At 37.8% G+C, this 24,424-nt stretch overlaps 1 protein-coding gene across 1 annotated transcript in view; it reads left to right on the forward strand.

The window, feature by feature from the left end:
- The window catches only part of LOC148108260 (uncharacterized), a 29,221-nt gene extending 9,240 nt beyond the window's left edge, over nucleotides 1-19,981 (forward strand). The window contains exons 3-7 of the mRNA XM_045786123.2: nucleotides 817-1,338; nucleotides 7,267-7,349; nucleotides 9,135-9,261; nucleotides 11,263-11,361; nucleotides 17,141-19,981. Coding sequence (XP_045642079.2) covers nucleotides 7,341-7,349; nucleotides 9,135-9,261; nucleotides 11,263-11,361; nucleotides 17,141-19,179 — 2,274 coding nt within the window. The 5' untranslated portion in view covers nucleotides 817-1,338; nucleotides 7,267-7,340 and the 3' untranslated portion in view covers nucleotides 19,180-19,981. The remainder of the gene's footprint in view (nucleotides 1-816; nucleotides 1,339-7,266; nucleotides 7,350-9,134; nucleotides 9,262-11,262; nucleotides 11,362-17,140) is intronic.
- The last annotated feature ends 4,443 nt before the right edge of the window (nucleotides 19,982-24,424 follow it).

Genomic DNA, 24,424 nt, shown 5'->3' on the forward strand with positions numbered 1-24,424 from the left:
ATATAATTTGGAATTCTAAGCAGATTTGAGTTATTTTTGTTTCAGATTTCTCCTAGGTGATACCTACTGCCCACTTTGATAAGCTGTTTTTCTGCCGTTAATCTTGTCTTTTATTACAGGGGTCTCAGCCAGCTGCTCAGAAGGGTAGAAGGAAAATTATTTTTCCTCCCCTGATCAAGAAGTTCATAGGTTGTGGCTTCACTGTGTTTTTTTACTACTTTATTGGTATTTGTGAATGATTAATTTTTTAGTCCTTGTTCCTTCTTCTCTTAGGGTATTGACCAATATTTTAAGTGAGAAAGACATTAAATTAATACCTATTTGTCCATTTAATCTGCTATAAATATTCCCCCAAATTCATAGATGTTGTTTTTGTTTTTGTTTTATTTACTTATACTATTCAAATATTTTGTATATTTATAAATAACCATTAAGATTTGCAAATAACGATAATGTGAAGGTTCTCTGTCTCTCTGTCTCTGGATTTCTCACGTTGCTTACGTTTAGAAAATCTGTAGCCTAAACCAAAATAATAAAAATACTTACAAGATATTTCTTCAGATCGGTTTTGGGGGTTGTGTTTTTCTGTTTTTTTTTTTTGTTGTTGTTTTGTTTTTTTTTTTTTTGCCACTTCTAATTATTCAGTCCATCTTTAATGTTTCTAAGGATGAAGAACGCAATGGAATGAAGAATGTAACGTCACCTGTATAGTATGTTAATCGTTTACTTAACAATTCACTGGACACGCTAGACCTTTCCCCGTGGTATAAAAGTTAACATTTACATACATTACTGAACAGGTTGTCTTTATTTCAGGGGACACAACAGACTCAGCATCCCACATTCAGATGCTCACATCTTGGCAAGCACACCATGGTCCTCGGGGCCACATCGCTGATTCTACAGGGCGAACCCTCACACACACGCCTAAGGCCTCCGAAGAGAAGCGCTCCGCAGTCCCCTTCCCAAAACTCCCTGGTCCGGGACCAGCCGGACTCGCCTTCTCCCGGCAAGAACAACCGCCGCACGCGCCCTTCGCCTCAGGTCCCCGCCTCCCGCAGGCCTGTGATCTGCGTTTGCGCACGTCCGGACCGCGCGGCCACTCCCAGAAGTCTCCGGGGCTCGGGCGCGGAGCTGGTTGTTTTACTTCCGGACTTTTACGACCCTGCGCTCCGCGTCCCACGGTGCGCGTGATGACTGGGACCTCGGGCTCTTTTTGCGTGTCCCTTGGTGGGCGCCGCCCGTGAGTGGCCCCAGTGTGAGGAAGACGTCCTTGTGGGTCGCCGTGGAAAAGGCTGTGCGGACGTAGCGTGGAGCCCGCGTGCACGGCGAGTGGCGGTGAGAGTGGGAGTCAGGAGCTCGGGTGCCGGTCCCTTCAGGCCTGTGGGTGCTCAAGCCGCAGAGAAGGGTGCTTGTGTCCTTGTGAGAAAGACGGGAAGAGTGTGTGTTTGTGGGAGGCGGAACTGGGGTGCAGTGGTAAGACTAGGGGAGGTGCGCCGTTGCCCTCTTGTGACGGAGACGTAAGGTCCGTGTCCTTCATCTGAGCTTGGTGAGTGGCTCTGGGACCGGTGGCTCTGGGTTTGCTGCCGCTTCCTCCACCTTCCTGTCAGCCACGTATGACTACCACAGAGAAACGACTCCTGGCGGGAAACCATATACTGAGCTCTCCATGGAGGATTTTGGTAAAAAGGTACAGACCAGCTGTTAGAATGGGAATTTTAGATCATGATTCCCCCAGAGAAAGGCTTCTAGGAACGTGTGGATAGACTCCAAGAATGGTATTCCTTCCTGGGACTGCCCCTCCCGGGAGTTTTCTGGGGTTCATTTACACACTTGAGAATGTCCGCATTCTTTGAGCCCTAAAGGGAGGAACAACGTGTGAACAGTCTTGCTTCATTCTGGTTAATATGCATGAGGTCACAGCGGATGTAGCCATGGAGGGTAGAACATAAATGCTCAGCACTGTGGTGACTGATGATTCCCTTTCAGGTTTCTGTAGTTAAGAAGCAATGAAAATATGAGGTTGTGATGTGTTTTTACAAGTTAAGGGACTGAGTCAGAATTCAAGTGTCCAAGACCAGGATTTCTTAACAGGGGTCCTTTGTATTTGTGAGTGTAGAGGGAACCACAGCTCCCTGAAATTGTGTAGATAATTGCTGCATATATTTGGAAACACTAATTTTCCAGGGGTGTACATAACTCAAAAAATTTACACTTGGTTTTATCTAGAATCAAAAATTGTTATACATTGGGACCATTTTGCACAAAATTAGTGATCAAGATAATGGGAATGGTTGAGAAAGCTCTTGACATCAATGAGAGAATATTATGCAGGTGATGCAATTTCTGTTTATAAGAATTAGTTATTATAAGGAAAGAGACTTATCTAATGAAACCATCTTTGTTTGTGGATATAGTATTCAAGAAAATTTTAGGGGTGCCTGGGTGGCTCAGTTGCTTCAGCGTCTGCCTTCGGCTCAGGTCATGATTTCAGAGTCCTGGGATTGAGCCCCATGTCAGGCTCCCTGCTCAGCAGAGGGTCTGCTTCTTCCTCCCCCTTTGCTGCACCGCCTGCTGGTGTGCATGCGTGCTCTCTTTCTCAAATAAATAAAATCTAGAAAAATTTAAAATTATATATGAAGTTCATTTTTAAAAACAGAATGTTGTAAAAACCCTTTTGGGGTTTTACAAAAGAGAAAAATTTAAATTATATATGAAGTTCATTTTTAAAAATAGAATTTTGTAAAACCCTTTTGGGAGGATTGTATCCAAAATGATATTTTAATTGGTTTTTCAGAAAAGAATGGAAGGTATGTAGCCATATTTATTGGACAGCTTCTGTGTACTCAAAAAACTTTTCTGCCTATTTTACATACATATTCTCTAATCTGCAAAGGCCATTTCCTTTCTGTTAATGGAAAAATCTTTATAGTGAAATGTATCTGATTATATCCGTGTAATACGACTAAAGGCTATTAAAGAACAGGTAAGTGGTAGTTGTTTCAATCACTGATTTTTCATGGCAGGCCTAGTATGTACAGAGTTTTAAATTTTTTTAATTTTTAAAAAAGATTTTATTTATTTATTTGTCAGAGAGAGAGTACAAGCAGGGGGAGCAGCAGGCAGAGGGAGAGCAGGCTTCCGCTGAGCAAGGAGCTCGATGCAGGACTCAGTCCCAGGAACCTGGGATCATGACCTGAGCCAAAGGCAGACACTTAACCGACTGAGCCACCCAGGCATCCCAGTATAGATTTTTTTAAATGATGAAAATACAGCCTCTGCCACAAGAGTGACTTAAATATCTTAAATACTTTTGAATATCTTTATGTTGTATTTATTATAATAGAATTAATGCAGACTTATTGCAAAAGAAATTAATATTCTAAGAAATGTGAGAAGAAAATCTCACTGTCTGAAAATAATCACTTTTAGTATTTTGGTGATCGTGTTTCCCATTTATGTGTTAAGATTTCTGTGTGGCTTTGTTTTTGTCAAACATAATTGGTGAAATAAAAGAGACAGAGTTCTACTCTTAGTTTGAAAAAGAAATCTAGCCCAATCATGGGTTTCCTTGTACCTCTGTTTGTTAGGGAGGAGGAAATGGCCAGGGATCTCCTTTGAAGAACATTCATTTTTCACCTTTTAGATGTTAGGAATGTTGTTCAAAATCTTATTGTGGCACCAAATTACTAAATAATACATCCTTTCATAATTAATAATTTAAGCAGTGGCATGTGCCTGTAGTCCCAGCTACTTGGGAGGCTGTGGCAGGAAGGATCACTTGAGCCCAGGAGATCTGTACTGTAGTGCACCATGCCCATTGGGTGTCTGCAGTAAGTTTGGCATCAATACAGGAGACCACCATGTTGCCTATGAACTGCTCCAGATTGGAATCAGAGCAAGTCAAAACTGTGCTGATCATAATTAATAATTTACAGATTTAAGGTTACTTTCAGAGAAAATCGCACTAAATTCCAATTCTAGGTGTCTGGGAAGTACAAATAATATTTCCAAAGATAGTTTTTATAACAGAAGATAAAGATTGTAATATAAATCCCCCTATTATGCAGAATAAGATTCACTCATTTGTTAAGATTGCATTTTATCACATCGTGATTATAGGTATTGATATATATTATATATGTGTGTATATACATATTCGTATATACGTATATATACGTATATGTATATACGTATATATACGTATATATACGTATATATACATATACGTATATATACGTATATATACTTAATATATACCCTTTATCAGTCCCCAGCAGCCATAGAGAGCAAGAACTCCATTCAGCATCATAAATCCGCTTGTGTGTGTTTACATAGCTGCTGGGAGTGAGGAAAGGGACATAATGTCTTTTCCTGTCTGGTAATCTCTCTCTCGTTACTAATGATTTTATTAAGAAGAATTATATTTTCTCAAAGATAGGAACTGAAATTTTTAAAAGTAAAGAGAAAGCCAAGAAGCACAAATTTTCTATGAGAAAAACATAATGCAGCAGAATTAATTTCCATGTATGATAATGGATTAAGGAAAGGCATCATGTAATGACTTTCATTTTCAGTAGTGATAAATAATTTATATTAGCCATCTTATATTTTTTAGTGTTTATATAGGTTGTCTTGTTTATTCTTCAAAATAGTCATACATAGTAGGTAATTTTCTTAACCTTTCTTTGCTAATTTTGTAATAAACAGAGGCACTGAGGTATTATTAACCCTCACAGCTTAAAGCTTATTTTCAATTCCTAGAAGTCTGACAATAGAGCCTGTGTTCTTAATTTCAACAGAACATCACCTCCTACATTATTCATACCTTTTAAAACCTGTCTTCTTCACTGAGTTAATATTGTTTTCCATCATTTCCTGTGGATTATGAATGAAGCCACATTGTGTCACCATATTGCAGACCATAATATATTTAACCTGTTGGCTTCTGTGAGAAAGTTACGTTTTTAATTTTTGGTTATCAAAAATTATTCTCCAGTGAACATCATTGTGCACATGCCCTACATACTTCTATAGTTATTTCCTTTAAAAAGTTCCTAGAAATGGAATTCTGTGGTTTAAAAAAATCAGACTTCTGTTAAGTGCCTACAAAATTCTAGACCTAGAAATTTTTGGCTTTGGAATATTACAATCCTGGATAGCCATAGTTGCTTCCTTTAAAAACTTATTATCTAAAATGAGGTAAAATCTGAATAGAAATAATTGTAAGGCAGTGTGTGGTGAAGACCAGTGGAGAGATTTAGGTGACCTACTTTGTGAATACAGGAAAGACACACCAGTGTATCTATAGCAACAGTCAGGATATAAACAAAATATACCAATTCTATGGAATATCTGGGGTAATAAGTGGATTTTGTGCTGTGACTTGTTTTTTTTTTTAAGATTTTATTTACTTATTTGACAGAGAGAGAGACAGCCAGCAAGAGAGGGAACACAAGCAGGGGAAGTGGGAGAGGGAGAAGCAGGCTCCCAGCGGAGGAGCCCGATGTGGGACTCGATCCTGGAATGCCGGGATCACGCCCTGAGCCGAAGGCAGATGCTTAAGGACAGCGCTACCCAGGCGCCCCTGTGCTGTGACTTTTATATCACAGTTTTCCTTCTAATTTTTTTTAGATGTAAAGTAAAACTAATAGGATATCAATTCAGTTGTTGTCTGGGGGACATGATGGCTTAGCTGACAGGTTTAGAAAACAAACCCTTCGGTCAAGAAGACTTGACATAAAGCTGCACGAGTATCATCGGTTTGTATAAGAGATTACACAGAGACTGCTTCCTGTTTCTTCTAGACAGAACTCCATCATACCTGTGGGGCGCCTGGGTGGCACAGCGCTTAAGCACCTGCCTTCGGCTCAGGGCGTGATCCTGGCGTTATGGGATCGAGCCCCACATCAGGCTCTTCCACTATGAGCCTGCTTCTTCCTCTCCCACTCCCCCTGCTTGTGTTCCCTCTCTCGCTGGCTGTCTCTATCTCTGTCGAATAAATAAATAAAATCTTAAAAAAAAAAAAAAAAGAACTCCATCATACCTGAAGCAATGATAGCATGAGTTCAGATAGTGGGATCCAAAGGAAACAGACAAAAGATAAGCTATTCAGTAAAACAGACTAACTTTAGATAACAAAGGACTTTCTTGAATTCTCCTTTTTGGATATCTTCCTGCTAACAAAGAAAACACACACATATATTTCAAGCTAACCTATAGTCATTGTTACAGTAATTATGAAGCAAGCTTTAAAAAGAAAAATCAAGAAAGGGGCACCTTGGTGGCTTAGTTGATTAAATGTCAGACTCCTGATTTCGGCTCAGGTCATAATCTCAGGGTCCTGAGATCAAGCCCTGAGTTGGGCTCTGCACTTGGCAGGGAGTCTGCTCGAGATTCTCTCCCTCTCCTTCTGCTCCTTCCCATTGTGTGCTTGCTCTTTCTTTCTTTCTCAAATAAATAATCTCAATAAATAAGTAAATAACAAAAGAAAAATCAAGATCAAAATAAAAAGAAAAGCACTGTTATTGGATAGCCCCGTAACCTTCCAGACTTTTTTATCTACTGATTTCAATTGTCTGTTTTTCTGCCACTTTTTCTCTACACTGATTGATGTATTCTTAGGTTTCTAAAAACATAATAATTATATTGGTCAATCTAATTATTCTTGACAACACTGTTCTTGACGACACTATTCTTGACAACTCTGGAATATGTCTCATATCCTTAAATAGTTTTTCCAACTTCGCATTTGATATCTACTTTGTGTTGTAGTACAGTGATGGTTTGTCATGTATTTAACTAGTAAGATTTGCTAGACTTAACGTACTGAACACTGACGTTCCATCTCCAGTGTCTTAACCAACTTCACTCAGTTCCAAAGCCACAAAAGAGGTTCTCATTAAGATGATGTAGGCTCTTTTCAGTCTCAGAAGATGAGAGTAGAAGGAAGAGGATCAAAATAAGACTGCACTGCCCATTCTTGGGTCTGCATCTGCCTCACCAAAGTGATGCAGTGGCCAGAGAGCTTCTGCTGACATATCTAGGTCTGACTTTAGTGCAGATATGCTTCTGTTCTATGATTTTGTTCGTCAGAGACCCCTAGGATTTGGAGAAAGAAATGGCCTTATCTAGAATCCTAATCTCCCCAAATTATGTGTGATGGATAATAGGTTTGGAACCTGGAGTAGACTGTCCTAACATTAATTTATGTCCTGTTGGAAACACTAAAGCAAAATCGGTCTCAAGGTCTTTCTCTTCTCCCAGCTCTGACTTTCTGGATCTGTGCTTTTCTGTTAGAGGAATCGTGAGGACTGATCCGCTCTTGCAAGTCTAAAACCATGGCCCACGTAAGTTGGTGTTTCTCTCCTTCTTGAAATATGTGTGGTTTTTTTTTAGGTCATGTGAGTATTTTCATTAATTTTTCTAAAGTTTACTACCAGCAGAAGTCCCGTCCAATAACCTTCTTCCCATCTTTTGTTCCAGTGAAATGTGATACTAGATTACCCAGCATCCTCTCTATATGACCTCTTGTAAACTAACTAGTGTTTATGTTATTACTGCAAAATTATTCAACATGTCTTAAGTGTGCATTCTTTTATCAAGGGCAGTGATGGAGTGGTGGAGGAGATATGTCCTTTAAAGTAAAGATTTATGTTATGTGAGGTTGTTCTGTAGTGTGGACAGATGGGTACAATGGTTGTATTCAACCATCCATGAAAAGCCTTTGAAATTTTCCAGACTTGAGATTTATGGGTAGATAGGATAGAAATTTGGTATTGAATGACTTAAGTCTCATTGTAGAGTAAAATCTCATAATTTGTGTGAATTAGTATATAATTGTGATTTGCAAACTGAGTCATAGACTTTGGCAGGAAATCCCTGAGAGATAAATATGAGGACTGTTCTGTTGTTGGGTGAAACATACTAAATTTAGGTGATATCTGCATAATTCATCATCCTTCTTCAGTATTCTTTAACTCAATGTATTAGTTATCTATTGTATAACAGATTCCGCCAACACTTAGTAGCTCAAAGCAGTAAACATTTATCTTACAGTTTCAGTGGTTTGGAAATCTAGGCATGGCTTAGCTTGCTTTCCTGTCTGGATCTCTTACAAGGCTATCAAGGTCTTAGGGCTAAAGTCATCTTAAGGCCAACATTGGGTGTATCTGTTTCCAAGCTCACTCACCTGGGTTTGACAGGATCCAGTTGCTCATGGGCTGTTGACTGGAGGCCACTCTTGGTTAAGCAAGTGAGACATCAAAAGAGGGCAAACAATGTGGCAATGATAGTCTTTTGTAATCTGTCAGAAGTAACATTTCATCACTTTAGTTATATTCTATTTATTAAAAGCAAGTCACTGAGTTCAGCTCACACACATGTGAAGGAGAGTACACAAGGGCATAAATACCCGCAGGTGATCATTGGTAACCTAAGTAGAAGCTACCTACCATACTCAGCATAAGCTAGGTGTTCAGTGACAGATGGTAGATGACAACAAGAAAACTACATATCATCATAAGTAGTAGGTGAACACAGAATCACAGAATTGGGGAAGACCTTACAAATTTGATATATTCTACCTGTATTAATGATTAAATATAACATATCCATAAATTATATCATGTGCCAGAAAGTACATGGGGATTATCAAAACAAGAAAAAATATTTATGGTAGGATCTGACATAATGAAGTATTTCATGCTTGAGGGAATTCTTAATTTTATACAAACCTTATTTTCTAAAATTGAGACTTCCTACTACATTTTGAAAAATATTTGATTAAATTTTCTCTTCTCTAAAAAGCAGATTTTCTTCAGCAACCCATGTTTACTGAGTTTATGTGACAGATAACAAACATTATGCTTGAATTCACTATTTAATAGTCAGTGGTTATTATTTTATCTAGTCTCAAATGATTCAAATATTTAAGGAATATTTTGTCTGTTCCAGCAGGCTTCTTAAAAAATACGTATATATTCTGCTTCAGTCCCCTCGTGTGTTAGAGATTTTTAGCCTACATACTTGCTATATTGCTTTCTTCCTGCAGTGCAGTCTTTATCTCCTCTCCTTCCATCTTCAACAAAATATTTCTCTAATTTCTCTAGTAATACATGGGTTTGCCATTTCAGAGATCTATGACATTCAGTGATGTGGCCATAGACTTCTCTCAGCAGGAGTGGGAATATCTTGATTCTGTTCAGAAGAACTTGTACCGGGATGTGATGATGGAAAACTATGATACCTTGGTCTCATTGGGTATGTTTATCAGCGTCTGTTGATTTAGGATAATTTAGAGTCTGTTCTTTAAGATAAGCATTTTTTTCCACTGTGATTTTCAGAGCTGCTTTTAGGAAACTAGTTACATTTCTTTGTTATTTTCTCCCAAAGAAATGGTTTGAGCTTTGTCAGTTTGGAAATTGCCTCTCCATTAAATATTGTTAAGGGGGAAGGATTTTCCTTTACCCTTCAGAATTCTTCTAGCTGGTCTAAGAATTAAATTGATGTGAGACAGATTAACTGGAGGAAAAAAAAAAAGTTTATGTGTACACAGAGTCCTCAAAATGAAACCGGGACCCCCAAAATGATGAAATCAGACAGGTTTTATACTTTTTAGACAAGGAGACGACAAATCTGTGAAGATTTGACAGGACAAAGAAAACTTATGTTTGGAATTTCAAGTAGTAAGTAATCTTAAACACAATTTGGGCTGGGGTAGTAAATTAGTAAAAGGTAACAAGGGTTGTTAACACAGCCTTCTCAGCTTTAAATTTCCTATATTTGTTATAAGGGTGTCTCTTTATCTCCTGATACAGGGAGGGTACCTTCCATTAAGAGATTTATTTCCTTTCTGAAGACAAAGTGGGGATCATAGTGTTCTTTTTTTTTTTTTTTTTAAGATTTTATTTAGTTATTTGACAGAGAGAGAGAGACAGCCAGCAAGAGAGGGAACACAAGCAGGGGGAGTGGGAGAAAAAGAAGCAGCCTCCCAGCGGAGGAGCCTGATGCAGGGCTCGATCCCAGAATGCTGGGATCACGCCCTGAGCCGAAGGCAGACACTTAACAACTGCACCACCCAGGTGCCCCATAGTGTTCTTCTTGCATTTAACTTTTTATTTTTTTAAGTAGGTGTAAGTTCCATGCCCAACGTGGGACTTGAACTCATGGCCCTGAGATTGAGAGTCTCATGCTCTACCAACTGAGCTAGCCAGTTGCCCCTGCATTGAACTTTTAATTTAAAATAATCAATAAAAGGGTGCCTTGGTGTCTCACTCGATGAAGCATCTGCCTTCAGCTCAGGTCATAATCTCAGGGTCCTGGGACCAAGCCCCACGTCAGGCTCCCTGCTCGGCAGAGAGCCTGCTTCTCCCTCTCCTGCTCTCGCTGCTTGTTTGCACGCGTGCTCTCTCTCTCTCTCTCTCTCTCTCTCTGTCAAATAAATAAATAAATCTTTAAAAAAAATAAAATAATATGCAGGAGTGCTGGGGTGGCTCAGTCAGTCGAGCACCCAACTCTTGGATTCGGCTTGGTTCACGATCTCAGTGTCATGAGATGGAGCCCCATGTCAGGCTCTGTGCAGGTTAATCAGCTTGACACAGGGTCCTGAATTGCTCTTATTGCCCTAAAAGAGCCTCTATAGTTTAAATAGTGATGGATTAGGTAAATGGGATTCATTGAAAACTGAGGCACACACATTTTATTTCATAAGAAATTCTGTTTTGTGATTGGAAGTTGTAATCTATGAACATTACATTGAAATGGAATGAATGTCTTATAGATAGCTCTTCTTGTGTACTCTTCTCGTAAAACAACAATATCAGTAATAATGTTAACAGCTAGCATCGTTCTTATGTATGTAATAGGCAATGCTCTGAGCACTTTACATATATATATCAACTTGTTTGATCCTCCTAACAGCTCTGTTCACATTTTAAAAGTGAGAATACTAAAGCGCTGGGTCTAGGTGACTTTCCCAAGGTTAGACATAGCTGGAAGGTCAAAGACAAGAATTGAACCAAGCCTCCAGATTCTGTATTTTAAACTATGGTATTATGCATACTCCCAAGAAAAAGAGGATTTATGAGTGTATTTAAAAAAATAACACAAAAAAGGCCTTATTATACCTTATTTCTTGTTCTTTAGTTCCTTTACCCTCTCTTCTCAAAAATCTTACCATTTTGACCTTTAGTTTAGTATTATAATTTTAACCAAGCAATGTTTTGTTCTACATCATGTGCCATTTTTTTTTTTCTTTGTAAGCAGGACATTCCATTTCTAAGCCAGATGTGATTACATTATTGGAGCAAGGAAAAGATCCCTGGATGGTTGTGAAGGAAGATACAAGAAGATGGTGTACAGGTAAGTATGAGCAAGTCAAGCTTTGGGAATATATCTGTGTAGGTAAAAGCTAAGTGGTCAAGGAGAAGACGCACACTTGAAATGTTGGTTGGAAAACTACACTCACATTGGAGAAAATACCTGTGATCTAGAGGGGAAATACATGCTGTGCATGAGCTACCAAATGAATTTCATCTTCACCTCATTAACTACTCCCTTTTATTACTCTTTTCATATTTCCCTCCCAATTCAGTAATGGGCACTGTCGTTCTTCTTCATGCACCATTTTATCTGTGTTTTGGACTCGACTGCTCTCTGGGTCCTCTTGTGCACCTAGATTTGTGTATGTAGTTTCACTGTCTAAAAATAAATGCATTTCTATAACTGGTTAATAAAATGGAGTTTATAGTATATTAGGGAAAATGTAAAATAAACACATAAATAAGTAGGTAAATAACCTCACATGGTGAAATATAGTATAAAGGAAACTAAGGACAGGACAAATTTAGGTAAGGTAAGATGGTCAGGAACACTTTTCTGAGGAGGTAAGATGTGGAGGGTAAGGTCCCAGGCTATTTGAGTATAAGAGGAAGAGCATTCCAAGAAGAGCAAACAACAAATGCAAAGGCTTGAAGGGGAACATGAGTGTTGTGTGTTTAGGAGCAGCAGGTAGATCGGAGCAGAGTTACTGAAGAGTGACTAACAACTAACATGTTATGGGGGATCAAATCTTGTAAGGTGTTGTGATTAAAAGTTATCATTGTTTTCCAAAATTATTTGTAGAGCTATGATTTGGTTGAATCTTTTATATCCTTAATTTTTAAAAATTAAACCTTTTATTATTAGACTTACACAGAAATCTAGATAAAATAAACATTAAGTGATTATTCACTTTCTCTCATATACTTTTTATGTATTTCTTAATTTTTATTTAAAAAAATTTTTATCCTAATATCTATTGGGAGCATTTTTTCTTCATAGGTTAGTATTCTGAAATCATTTTTTTATCTCTACTGTATTCCTGAAATTTATCACTTCATTTCTCAGTTTTTCTAACTCTGATTTATGTTGTTTTTTCATTTCACATAGAATTTTCTCAAAGTCAGAACACTTAATATTGTTCAGATGGCAATACCACCCCAAATCCCATCAGCTTATTTATAGAAATTGACATCCTGATCATAAAATTCATGTGGGTATGCAAGGGATTTGGGATAGTCAAAAAAATCTTGAAAAAGAAAAAAGTGGGATTTGTATTTTCCAATTTCAAAACTTACTACATACCAAAACTTAAGGGATGCCTTGAAAGCAGCACTAAGAAGGAGGTTTATAGCTCTAAATGCTTATTATAGAAAGAAAATTCTCAAATCAACAACCTAACTTCAGGGGCGCCTGGGTGGCTCAGTCGTTAAGCGTCTGCCTTCGGCTCAGGGCGTGGTCCTGGCATTATGGGATCAAGCCCCGCATCAGGCTCCTCTGCTGGGAGCCTGCTTCTTCCTCTCCTACTCTCCCTGCTTGTGTTCCCTCTCTCTCTGGCTGTCTCTCTCTCTCAAATAAATAAATAAAGTCTTTAAAAACAAACAAACAAACAAAAAACAACCTAACTTCATACGACAAAGAACTAGGTAAAAAAAGAATGAACTAACCTCAGAGATAGTAGAAAAAAGAAAATAATAAAAAATAGAAACATAGTAGAGAATAGAAAACAATAGGAAAAAAACCAATGAAACCAAGAGTTGGTTCTTCAAAAAGATAAACCAAAGTGAGAAAATATTAGCTAGATTGACTAAAAAAAGGAGAAAAGACTCAGCTAAAATCAGAAATTAAAGAAGAGACTGTAAAGAATTGTATGCCAACAAATTGGGAAACCCAAGAGATCCTGACCTAATAGAAAATCTAAACAGACTTATACTAATACAGAGATTGAATCAGTAATCAAAAACGAACACGGGGCACCTGGGTGGCTCAGTCGTTGAGCGTCTGCCTTCGGCTCAGGGCGTGATCCCGGCGTTCCGGGATCGAGTCCCACATCGGGCTCCTCCGCTGGGAGCCTGCTTCTTCCTCTCCCACTCCCCCTGCTTGTGTTCCCTCTCTCGCTGGCTGTCTCTGTCAAATAAATAAATAAATAAAATCTTAAAAAAAAAAAAAAACGAACAGACACATGCAGAGATGCTCAACATCACTCATCAGGGAAATACAAAACTACAGTGAGTTATCACCTCACACCTGTCACTTGGCTAAAATTAACATAGGAAACAGCAGGTGTTGGTGAGGATGTGTGGAAAGGAGAACCCTCTTATTACACTGTTGGTGGGAATGCAAGCTGGTACAGCCACTATGGAAAACAGTATGGAAGTTCCTCAAAAAGTTAAAAATAGCACTACCCTACAATCCAGCAATTACACTACTAGGTATTTACCCAAAGGATACAACTATACTAATTTGAAGGTATTCGTGCAACCCGATGTTTATAGCAGCATTATCAACAATAGCCAAATATTGGAAAGAGCTCAAATGTCCATCAACTGATGAATGAATAAAGAAGCTATGGTATATATATATAGACAATGGAATATTACTCAGCAAAGAATTAACACCAATTTCCCACAAACTTTTCCAAAATATTGAAGAGGAAGGAGCACTCCCAAACTTACTCTGGGGCCAGCATTACCCTGGTCCCAAAGCCAGACAAATCCAGTGTGAGAAGAGAAAACCACGGGTCAATGTTCCTCATGTATATTGAGGCAAAAGTTCTCAACAAAAATACTAGCAAACTGAATTCAACGGCACATGAAAAGGATTATACACCATGACAAAGTGGGATTGATTTCTGGAATACAAAGACGATGCAGTATATAAAATCAAGCAATGTGATACACATTAACAGAATGAAGGGGGAAGAAACCACACAATTATCTCAGTGTAGAAAAAGCATTTAACAAAATGTAATATTTCCCATGGCAAAACACTCAAGAAACCAGGAATAGAAGGAAACTGCCTCAGCATAATAAAGACCATCTATGTTAGTCCACACCTAACCTCATATTCAGTGGTGAAAGACTGAAAGCACTGGTTTTGCTGCATCCATAAGTTTGGTATGTTCTGTTTTCGTTTTTATTTATCAAGATATTTTCTAATTTCCCTTGTAATTTCTTTGTTGTTCCATTGGTTATTTAAGTGTGTGTTGTTTAATTCCCACATGTTTGTGTATTTTCTAGTTTTCCTTCTGCTTCTGGTTTCTAATTTTGTTCCTTTGTGATTGGAAAAGACACTCTCAGTCTTCTAAATTTTATTGATAGTTGACTTGGGTCTAGTGTGGTCTGTCTTAGAGAATGTTCCATGTGTACTTGAGAAAAACATGTATTCTGCTGTTGTGTGTAGAACACACAACATGTATGTCTCTTAGGTCCAGTTTGTTTAGACTGTTCAAGTCCTCTCTCCTTATTGATCTTCTGTCTGGTTTTTCTATTCATTATTGAAAGTAGAATATTGTTATATTTTAGCAATTAATCAAAGCAATAAAACTTCAACTGTACATTCTGTCCTGCTGTTTGTGGAAAGTAGTTTAGTTCTCTAAGGCTTTGCTAACAATGCTTTGTGTCTTCCTCATGCACGTATGATTCAGGTTTAGGCTAAGCTTTGAACTAGTTTGTATCCAAAACTAGGTAATCTCTTTTTCAGAATGTTCCTCCCTTACTTTCCAGTTTGGTAGTGTTCCTTGCCATGATTCTTGCAGCCAGAAATATGTCCGGGCTTTTACAGCACATTTTTTAATGTTTTCACTCCTCTCCACTGTCCTCTTTTTTAAATTTTTTTTTTTTTTAAGTAGACTCCACACCCAGTTTGGAATTTGAACTCAAACTCTGAGATTGAGTCGAGTGCTCTATCTACTGAACCAGCCAGTCACCCCTCCATAGACTTCTTTTGTTTATTTTAATTACTGACCTCGAGTGTTTGGGTTTTGTTATTTTGCCAAGCATTTTTAGCTGATATCAGTCAGAGAGAGAGACAACTATAAGGGATTTACACCACTATGATGGAACTAGAACTTCTTCAATTAAACAGTTATTTAATGGTGAAATTATTTTTCATTTATTTTCTCTTGTATCATTCTGGACTCATTTTAAAATTACATTTATATTTATCACAGTCATTTTTATACTACTATTTTCACAATGTTGGCCAGTCACACTTCTGTAAGTCTTTGATGTTTTCATTTCTTTTTGGCCTAAGATTTCTAGGCCTACCTTTTTTGCCCTGTTCCAAACTGTTTATCTAACTATGCTGGATCCATTTAATGACATTGATATTTAGAAATGATAATTTAGGAGCTAAACACTCATTACAACTATCTTTTTTGACAACATGTTCTATTCTATTGCAATTGGTCTGTTTGAGCTTTTTCTTGTGATTTTTTTGAGGAATTTTGATGAATTTTTCTAGAAGTATTAGTGATGTATTTAAAGTATTCATAATATCAATAAAATTCATTTTAGTTTTGCATATCCCTCTTCATTTCTTTCGTGTTTTTTATTTTTACCACTTTTTGTTGGTTTGGCTAATGTTGACTTCTTGATTTTTAAACCACGAGCTCTTTAGTTTATTTGTTAATACTACACTTTTCTAACTCATTACATTCTGCTCTCAATTTGATTTTGTTTTTGTTTTTTTCCTTTACTTCACTTTTTTTTTTAAGTTTTGGAATTGGGTCCTTAACTCATTTATTGCTTCCATTTTAATGGCAATAATTACTTAAGTCTTTGAATTCTCTGAATGCTCAAATTGAATGACCAAAATTCAAGTATGTACTTATATTCTCTGTTGTACTTTTCACTTTTTTATTTCCATACTTACCCAGTGTTTATTCTGGAGAGGATATTTCCGTTTCCTTTCAAATGTGTTTTGGTTTTCTGATATTATTACTAATTCCTATTGTTACTTGTTTTTGAAGAGAAAGTGTTTGTATTATCTCAGGGTTTAGCACTTACCATATTCTACTCACAGGGTAGTATTTCTTGCCCCCAAGTGTCTTCCCACTTGTTCAGCACATATGAATTTGATCAAGATATTCCTTCATATTGGTTGGTATTCTGCAGGCTATCTGTTCATTCTTTTTCACATATTTCCTGAAATTCTTTTTACAGATTCCTTTACTGTATAGTTCAATTTCACTTTTCCTCAAAATACCCAAATGCTCAGAATTCCATTAGACTTTCAGTAGGGTGTATACCTACCTAGTCCCTGTCTGAAAATTCATGGACAGACTTGTAGGAATTAATAGAATGGTCAATCTTGGTTAAAAGGGAAAGTGGAGAGGACCTGAGAAAAGATATGAAGGAATGAAACAGACGGAACATTTGTAGAATGTGTACTCAATAAGAAAAAGCTCAGTGAAGATAACCAACAAGAACTCTCATTATTTTGTTTAAAATGAGAACAAAGAAATGCACACATGGCTAGTCATTGGAGGGAATGACCACAATATTTACATTTTATGGGGAAATTTTAATTGCAGATTTAAAGATCCAGTATAAAAAGTTGTTTTTAATATATTTATATTTTATGTGGAAACTGATACCGGAGAGAGTACATTAAATTATTTTAGTAACATGTAATGAGTTATGGAGACACTATCCGTAACTTGCAAACTATATAGCTGATTTTAGACTTCTCTAAAATATTCATCTCTAATGGGTCATGTTTTTAATTTTTAAAATGTTTTTAATTTTTAAAGAAATTTACTATAAAACATTCACTTATTTTGTCCAGGAAAACAAAATGTTTTTCTCCTTTCTCTTAGATTTGGAGTCAAGATATGAAATAATCAGCTGTGACAAAGTACACATTTATAAAAAACATTCGTCTTTTACTCTACATCAGAAAATTCATACTAGAGAGAAACCCTATGAATGTGACAAATGTGGGAAGGACTTTAGTCAATATACAGACCTTACAGTACATCGGAGAATTCATACTGGTGAGAAACCCTATGAATGTGAGCAATGTGGAAAGTCCTTTAATCGTGCATCCAAACTTCTGCAACATCAGAGAATTCATATTGGTGAAAAACCTTATAAATGTGAGGAATGTGGAATGACATTTAGTCGTAGGATGGACCTTAGAGTTCATAAGAGAAATCATACTGGTGAGAAACCCTATGAATGTGACAAATGTGGGAGGGCCTTTAGTCGTGCTTCACATCTTACTCAACATGGGAGAGTTCATACTGGTGAGAAATCCTATGTATGTAATGAATGTGGGAAGGCCTTTAGTCAGGGTGGAAGACTTAGAATACATCATAGAATTCATACTGGTGAGAAACCCTATGAATGTAAGGAATGTGGGAAGGCTTTTAGTCAAGCCTCTCATCTTGTGCAACATGACAGAATTCATACTGGTGAAAAACCCTATGAATGCCATGAGTGTAAGGTGACCTTTAGCCGTGGTAAAGATCTTAGAGTACATAATAGAATTCATACTGGAGAGAAACCCTACGAATGCAAGGAATGTGGGAAGGCCTTTAGTCGTGCCTCAAATCTTGTTCAACATGAGAGAATTCATACCGGGGAGAAGCCCTATGAATGTAAGGAATGTGGGATGACATTTAGTCGTGGTTATCAACTCATTCCACATCAGACATTGCATATTGGCATTAAACCCTATGAATGTAATGAATGTGGGAAGGCCTTTGGTCATGCTTCAGCTCTTATTCAACATGAAAGGATTCATACTGGTGAGAAACCCTATAAATGTAAAGAATGTGGGAAGGCCTTTATGCATGGTGGAAGCCTAAGAATGCATCAGAGAATTCATACTGGTGAGAAACCCTATGAATGTGACAAATGTGGGAAGGCCTTTAGTCGACATACAGACCTTACAGTACATCGGAGAATTCATACTGGTGAGAAACCCTATGAATGTGAGCATTGTGGAAAGTCCTTTAATTGTGCATCCAACCTTCTGCAACATCAGAGAATTCATACTGGTGAAAAACCTTATAAATGTGAGGAATGTGGAATGACATTTAGTCGTAGGATAGACCTTAAAGTTCATCAGAGAATTCATACTGGTGAGAAACCCTATGAATGTGACAAATGTGGGAGGGCCTTTAGTCGTGCTTCACATCTTACTCAACATGGGAGAGTTCATACTGGTGAGAAATCCTATGTATGTAATGAATGTGGGAAGGCCTTTAGTCAGGGTGGAAGACTTAGAATACATCATAGAATTCATACTGGTGAGAAACCCTATGAATGTAAGGAATGTGGGAAGGCTTTTAGTCAAGCCTCTCATCTTGTGCAACATGACAGAATTCATACTGGTGAAAAACCCTATGAATGCCATGAGTGTGGGATGACCTTTAGCCGTGGTAAAGATCTTAGAGTACATCATAGAACTCATACTGGAGAGAAACCCTACAAATGTAAGGAATGTGGGAAGGCCTTTAGTCGCGCCTCAAACCTTGTTAGGCATGAGAGAATTCATACAGGTGAGAAACCATACGAATGTAAGGAATGTTGGAAGGCCTTTAGTCATATTGAAAGCCTTAGAGTGCATCATAGAATTCATACTGGTGAGAAACCCCATGAATGTAAAGAGTGTGGGAAGGCGTTTAGTAGTGGCAAACAACTAATTATACATCATAGATTTCATACTGGTGAGAAACCCTATGAGTGTAAGGAATGTGGGAAGGCTTTTAGTGTGTATGGACGACTTACTCGACACCAGAGTATTCACAGTGGTGAGAAACCTTTCGAATGTAACACATGTAGGAAGTCTTTTAGGCTTAGATCAGGTCTTAAAGCACATCAGAGAATTCATACTGGAGAGAAGCCTTAATAATATAAGGACTGTGGAAAGGCATATATATGCAGTAGAGAATGTATAGTACATCAACTTTATAACACTGAGAAACAGTGTGAATGAAAGGAATGTGGGAATGCTTTTAGATATGGTTCAGTTCTTATAAGGCATTAAATTATACTGGTGAGGACTCCTCAAAATGTAAATAATATTTGGAATGTTTTCATTATGATTCAAATGTTGCTCATAGTAAGAATTTTTTTTTTTTTACAAGAATGTTCAGTTCAGCTTTATTAATGGTAACATATTTGCAAACAACCTAAGTGTTCATCAGCTCGTCAGCAGGTGCACAGATAGTGGTGTATTTGTACAGTGCAGTGCTATTCAGCAAGAAAAAAGAATGTACCACTGCTACTTGGGACAGCATGTATGAATCTTAAGAGCATGCTTGTTGAAAGAAGCCAGTCACAAAAAGTCCATACATATCATTTTTATGAAATTCAAAAATAGGCAAAATTAATCTATGGGAACAAATCAGCATAGTGGTTCACGTGCGGCAGGGAGGAGGAGGATAGAGTAGAAAGGGACCTTTGGAAATTTGGGGCTGTGGTCTATACCTGCACTGGTAATATCATAGCTATTAGCTACATGTGACTAGTAAGCACTGGAACTATGGCCAATTCAAAGTACGAAATGCTGCAAACATAAGATACACAGCAGATCGAAGCCTTATGAAACACATGTAAAATACCACATTGATGATATTTTTAAAATCAATTCCAGATTGAAATGGTAGTATTTTGGGTATATTGGGTTAAATAAAACATATTTAAGTTAATTTCATCTGTCTCCTTTAACTTTTTTAAATGTGGTTACCTAAGATTTAAAATTGAATATGTGGGTCACATTCTATTTCCACGGTCTGTCCATCTTGATCGGGATGGCAGTTACAACAGTGTGTACATCTGTCAGAAATCATTGAACACTAAGATTAAGATCTGTACTTTTAGTCATGTGTTATTATACTTTATAAAACAAAACTAAAAGCTATATTTTTCATGCTAGTTATCATATTTGGCATTCAGCATTCATTACATTGTATGTGAAACTTCAAAATCACCTTACAATGTAGGTGATATTTGCTGAAAAGTCTAGGGAGTCTAAGTAACCTCCAAATTGACGTAGAAATATGTGGTAATATGGAGTTTCGAATGCCCTGTGGTTCGACTATATTTCTTGTGCTTTTCCCATTTGATCATGTTGCTTTACCAATGATGATAAAAACATGAGTATACTTTGGGACACTTTGTTTTGTGACCAAAGCCATTGATTTCTAAACCTGTGATCTGGGAGGTGGTGCATGAGTCATAACATTTTGGAAAGATAATTCTGTAAGTGCATAGGAATCTAGCAGCATTATCCTGAGGTTTCAGGGAGGAAAATAACTTGTAATCTAAACAAATTGCCTGCCGTTGGAGGGGCAACAGCTCTGGTGTGTGTAGACATGAAAATCAATACATTGCCCTGAAAAGCAGGGCTCATTCACTTTTAACATTTTCTCTCTCAAGTCTTGAGATGGGACTGTGAGGCTGGACTGGCCCTCTGTTTTCTTAATCAGCTGTGAGGCTGTTGTAGCAAAAATTAATAGGCATTGCAGGATCATGCAGGATCAAAAGCTCTTTCATCTTGCCCAGCTCCAAGAGGGTGTTGTATTTTCAAAGTGTAGTATTGTACAATTGAGCAATAGAGAAGGAGGGGAGGGGCCTTTGCTAGGGATTCTTGACCGCTGTAAGAGTTCACTTTAGGCCATTTGTCACAGCGGTAATTTTCCCAGAAATACCCTATGCCAAGGTTATGTTTTCGCTATTCTATCCTCTTTTATCAATTTCTTTTCTTTTTCTTTTTTTTTTTTTTTAAGATTTTCATTTATTTATTTGACAGAGACAGCGAGAGAGGAAACACAAGCAGGGGCAGAGGGAGAGAGAGAAGCAGGACTTGATCCCAGGACCCTGACCGAAGGCAGACATTTAATGACTGAGCCACCCAGGCGCCCCTATTGATTTATTTTCTGAAATCACGGGTGAGGGTAGTTGTCCTGCCCTCTCTTCATCATCCCAGCTCTTTGTCTAGTGGCTTCTTCAGAGCACCATGGGGTAGAAACGATTTTCATTGGGACGCAGCTGGTTTGAAATGTTTTAGGGAGTGAGTGTAGTACAGAAATGGCCGATAGAAATCCTGTATTTTGTTCAAGCATTTTTCAGCGTGATAAATATAATTTAATATGAAATGTGATCCATTGTCCCGCGGCAGGTTTTCTCAGCTGTGTACAGTAAGGATTCTGTCGCCTACTGTGGATTCGGTATTTATTACACTCTGGAACCTCTTTTGTTGTTCTGAGGTTTTGTTTGTGAGGACATTTAAAGGTGGATTGTCTGTTCAACCTTGCAGAGGCATTGATTAAGTTTAATTTGCTCTGCTTTAGTGAAGGAACTTGCTGGTCTTTTTGAACTGAGCTCTACGTTATTTGTAGTTGGGGCATGTTTTTTGATGCCTTCAGTTCTTTCTGGGCATGAAAACTCTTTTTGTACATTTGTTGAATCTGTTTCCATGCTGAGCTTTTTATATACAGCACAATGACCCTTTGCTGTTGCAGTTGTAGTTTGGCCTTATTTTTAACTTTAAAAGGACAGCAGGAAATTGCCTTTTATTAAACATTTGCGGGATATTATAACATTTACTTTGTCACCCCCTAAGTAGATGTTTCAATATGGTTTTCATTTTCAAAATAAAATTTTAACTGTCTTATTTTTGTACGGTTGAGCACACATATGCCATGTGGAATGTGTGGGAAAAAATATTGGGTTTTTTTCTTTAAATAGAAAAGAATTAAGCCTCCCATTGCTTAATTGGTTGTTTTTATTTATTTATTTTTTTTAAAGAAGTGTTTGGAGATTATGTCAAATTGAGCACTGTATCAAAACTTACCCTGGGAAATCTTGAATTTGAGGTGTTAAAATTTTGCCATTTCCTGTTTTTTCTTTTTTTTCTTTTTTATTAAGTTTTAAATTTTCCTTCCAGTACCGTGAACATCCAGTGTTACATTAGTTTCAGGTGTATGGTACACTGATTCAGCACAGCAAATGATGTACTCCTCATAAGTGTACTCTTTAGTTCCCCAAACCCCTCCCTTGTTGATGCTTTTATATTTCAGTCCTCTTTCCTCTGCTTTCTGCCCTTGACCATGCCCAGATTTGCTATGATCTTTTTTTTTACAGGTTTTTAAAAATTTTTTATTATATTAGTCACCATACAGTACATCACTAGTTTTTGATGTAGTGTTCCATGATTCATCATCTGCATATAACACCCAGTGCTCCATGCAATATGTGCGCTTCTTATTACGCATCACCGGCCTATCCCAATCCCCCACCCCCCTCCCCTCTGAAGCCTTCAGTTTGTTTCCCAGAGTCCATAGTCTCTCATGGTTCATTCCCCCTTCTGTTTACCCCCCTTCATTCAACCCTTCCTTCTCCTACCAAGCTTCCTAGTTCTTATGTACCATAGATGAGAGAAACCATATGATAATTGTCTTTCTCTGCTTGACTTTTCGCTTAGCATTATCTCCTCCAGTCCCGTCCATGTTGCTGCAAATGTTGGGTGATCGTTCTTTCTAATGGCTGCATAATATTCTATTGTATATATGGACCACATCTTCTCTATCCATTCGTCTGTTGAAGGGCATCTCGGCTCCTTCCACAGTTTAGCTATTGTGGACAATGCTGCTAGAACATATGGGGTGCATATGGCCCTTCTCCTCACTACGTCTGTATCTTTGGGGTAAATACCCAGTAGTGCAATGGCTGGATCATAGGGTAGCTCAATTTTTAACTTTTTAAGGGACCTCCACACTGTTTTCCAGAGTAGCTGTACCAACTCGCATTCCCACCAGCAGTGTAAGAGGGTTTCCCTTTCTCTACATCCTCTCCAACACCTGTTGTTTCTTGTCTTGTCAATTTTTGCCATTCTAACTGGCATAAGGTGGTATCTCAGTGTGGTTTTGATTTGAATTTCCCTGATGGCTAATGATTTTGAACACTTTTTCATGTGTATGTTAGCCATTTGTATGTCTTCATTGGAAAAGTGTTCATATCTTCTGCCCATTGATTATTTGTTTCTCGTGTATTGAGTTTGAGAAGTTGTCTATAGATCTTGGATACCAGCCTTTTTCTGTAGTTTCATTTGCAAATATCTTCTCCCATTCTGTGGGTTGCCTCTTTGTTTTGATGACTGTTTCCTTTGCTGTGCAGAAACTTTTTATCTTGGGGTGCCTGGGTGGCTCAGTCGTTAAGCGTCTGCCTTCGGCTCAGGGCGTGATCCCGGCATTCTGCGATTGAGCCCTGCATCAGGCTCCTCTGCTGGAAGCCTGCTTCTTCCTCTCCACTCCCCCTGCTAGTGTTACCTCTCTTGTCTCTCTCTGTCAAATAAATAAATAAAATCTTTAAAAAAAAAAAAAAAGAAACTTTTTATCTTGATTAAGTCCCACAAGTTCTTTTTTGTTTTTTGTGGGGGTTTTTTTGTTTGTTTCTCCTGCCTTTGGAGATGTGTCATGAAAGAAATTGCTGCGGCTGATGTCAAAGAGGTTACAGCCTATATTCTCCTCTATGATTTTGATGGATTCCTGTCTCACATCAAGGTCTTTCATCCATTTGGAGTTTATCTTTGTGTATGGTGTGAGAGAGTGGTCAAGTTTCATTCTTTTGCATATAGCTGTCCAATTTTCCCAGCACCATTTATTGAAGAGACTGTCTTTTTCCCTGGATGTTTTTTCCTGCTTTGTCAAAGATTAGTTGCCCAAAGAGCCAAGGGTCCATTTCTGGGTTCTCTATTCTGTTCCATTGGTCTATGTGTCTGTTTTTGTGCCAGTACCATGCTGTCTTGGTGATCACAGCTTTATAGTATAGCTTGAAATCTGGCAACGTAATGCCCCCAGCTTTGTTTTTCCTTTTCAACATTTCCTTGGCGATTCAGGGTCTTTTCTGGTTCCACACAAATTTTAGGCTTGTTTATTCCAGCTCTTTGAAAAATGTCATTGGTATATTGATCAAGATGGCGTTGAAAGTGTAGATTGCTCTGGGTAGCATAGACATTTTAACTATGTTTATTCTTCCGATCCATGTGCATGGAATGTTCTTCCATCTTTTTGTGTCTTCTTCAATGTCTTTCATCGGTGTTCTGGTTAAGTTAATTCCAAGATATCATATGATTTTTGGTGCTATTGTAA

Source organism: Ursus americanus, chromosome 21 (genome assembly GCF_024610735.1).
Source record: "Ursus americanus isolate L20-20 chromosome 21, mUrsAme1.1.p, whole genome shotgun sequence".
Taxonomy (NCBI): Eukaryota; Metazoa; Chordata; class Mammalia; order Carnivora; family Ursidae; genus Ursus; species Ursus americanus.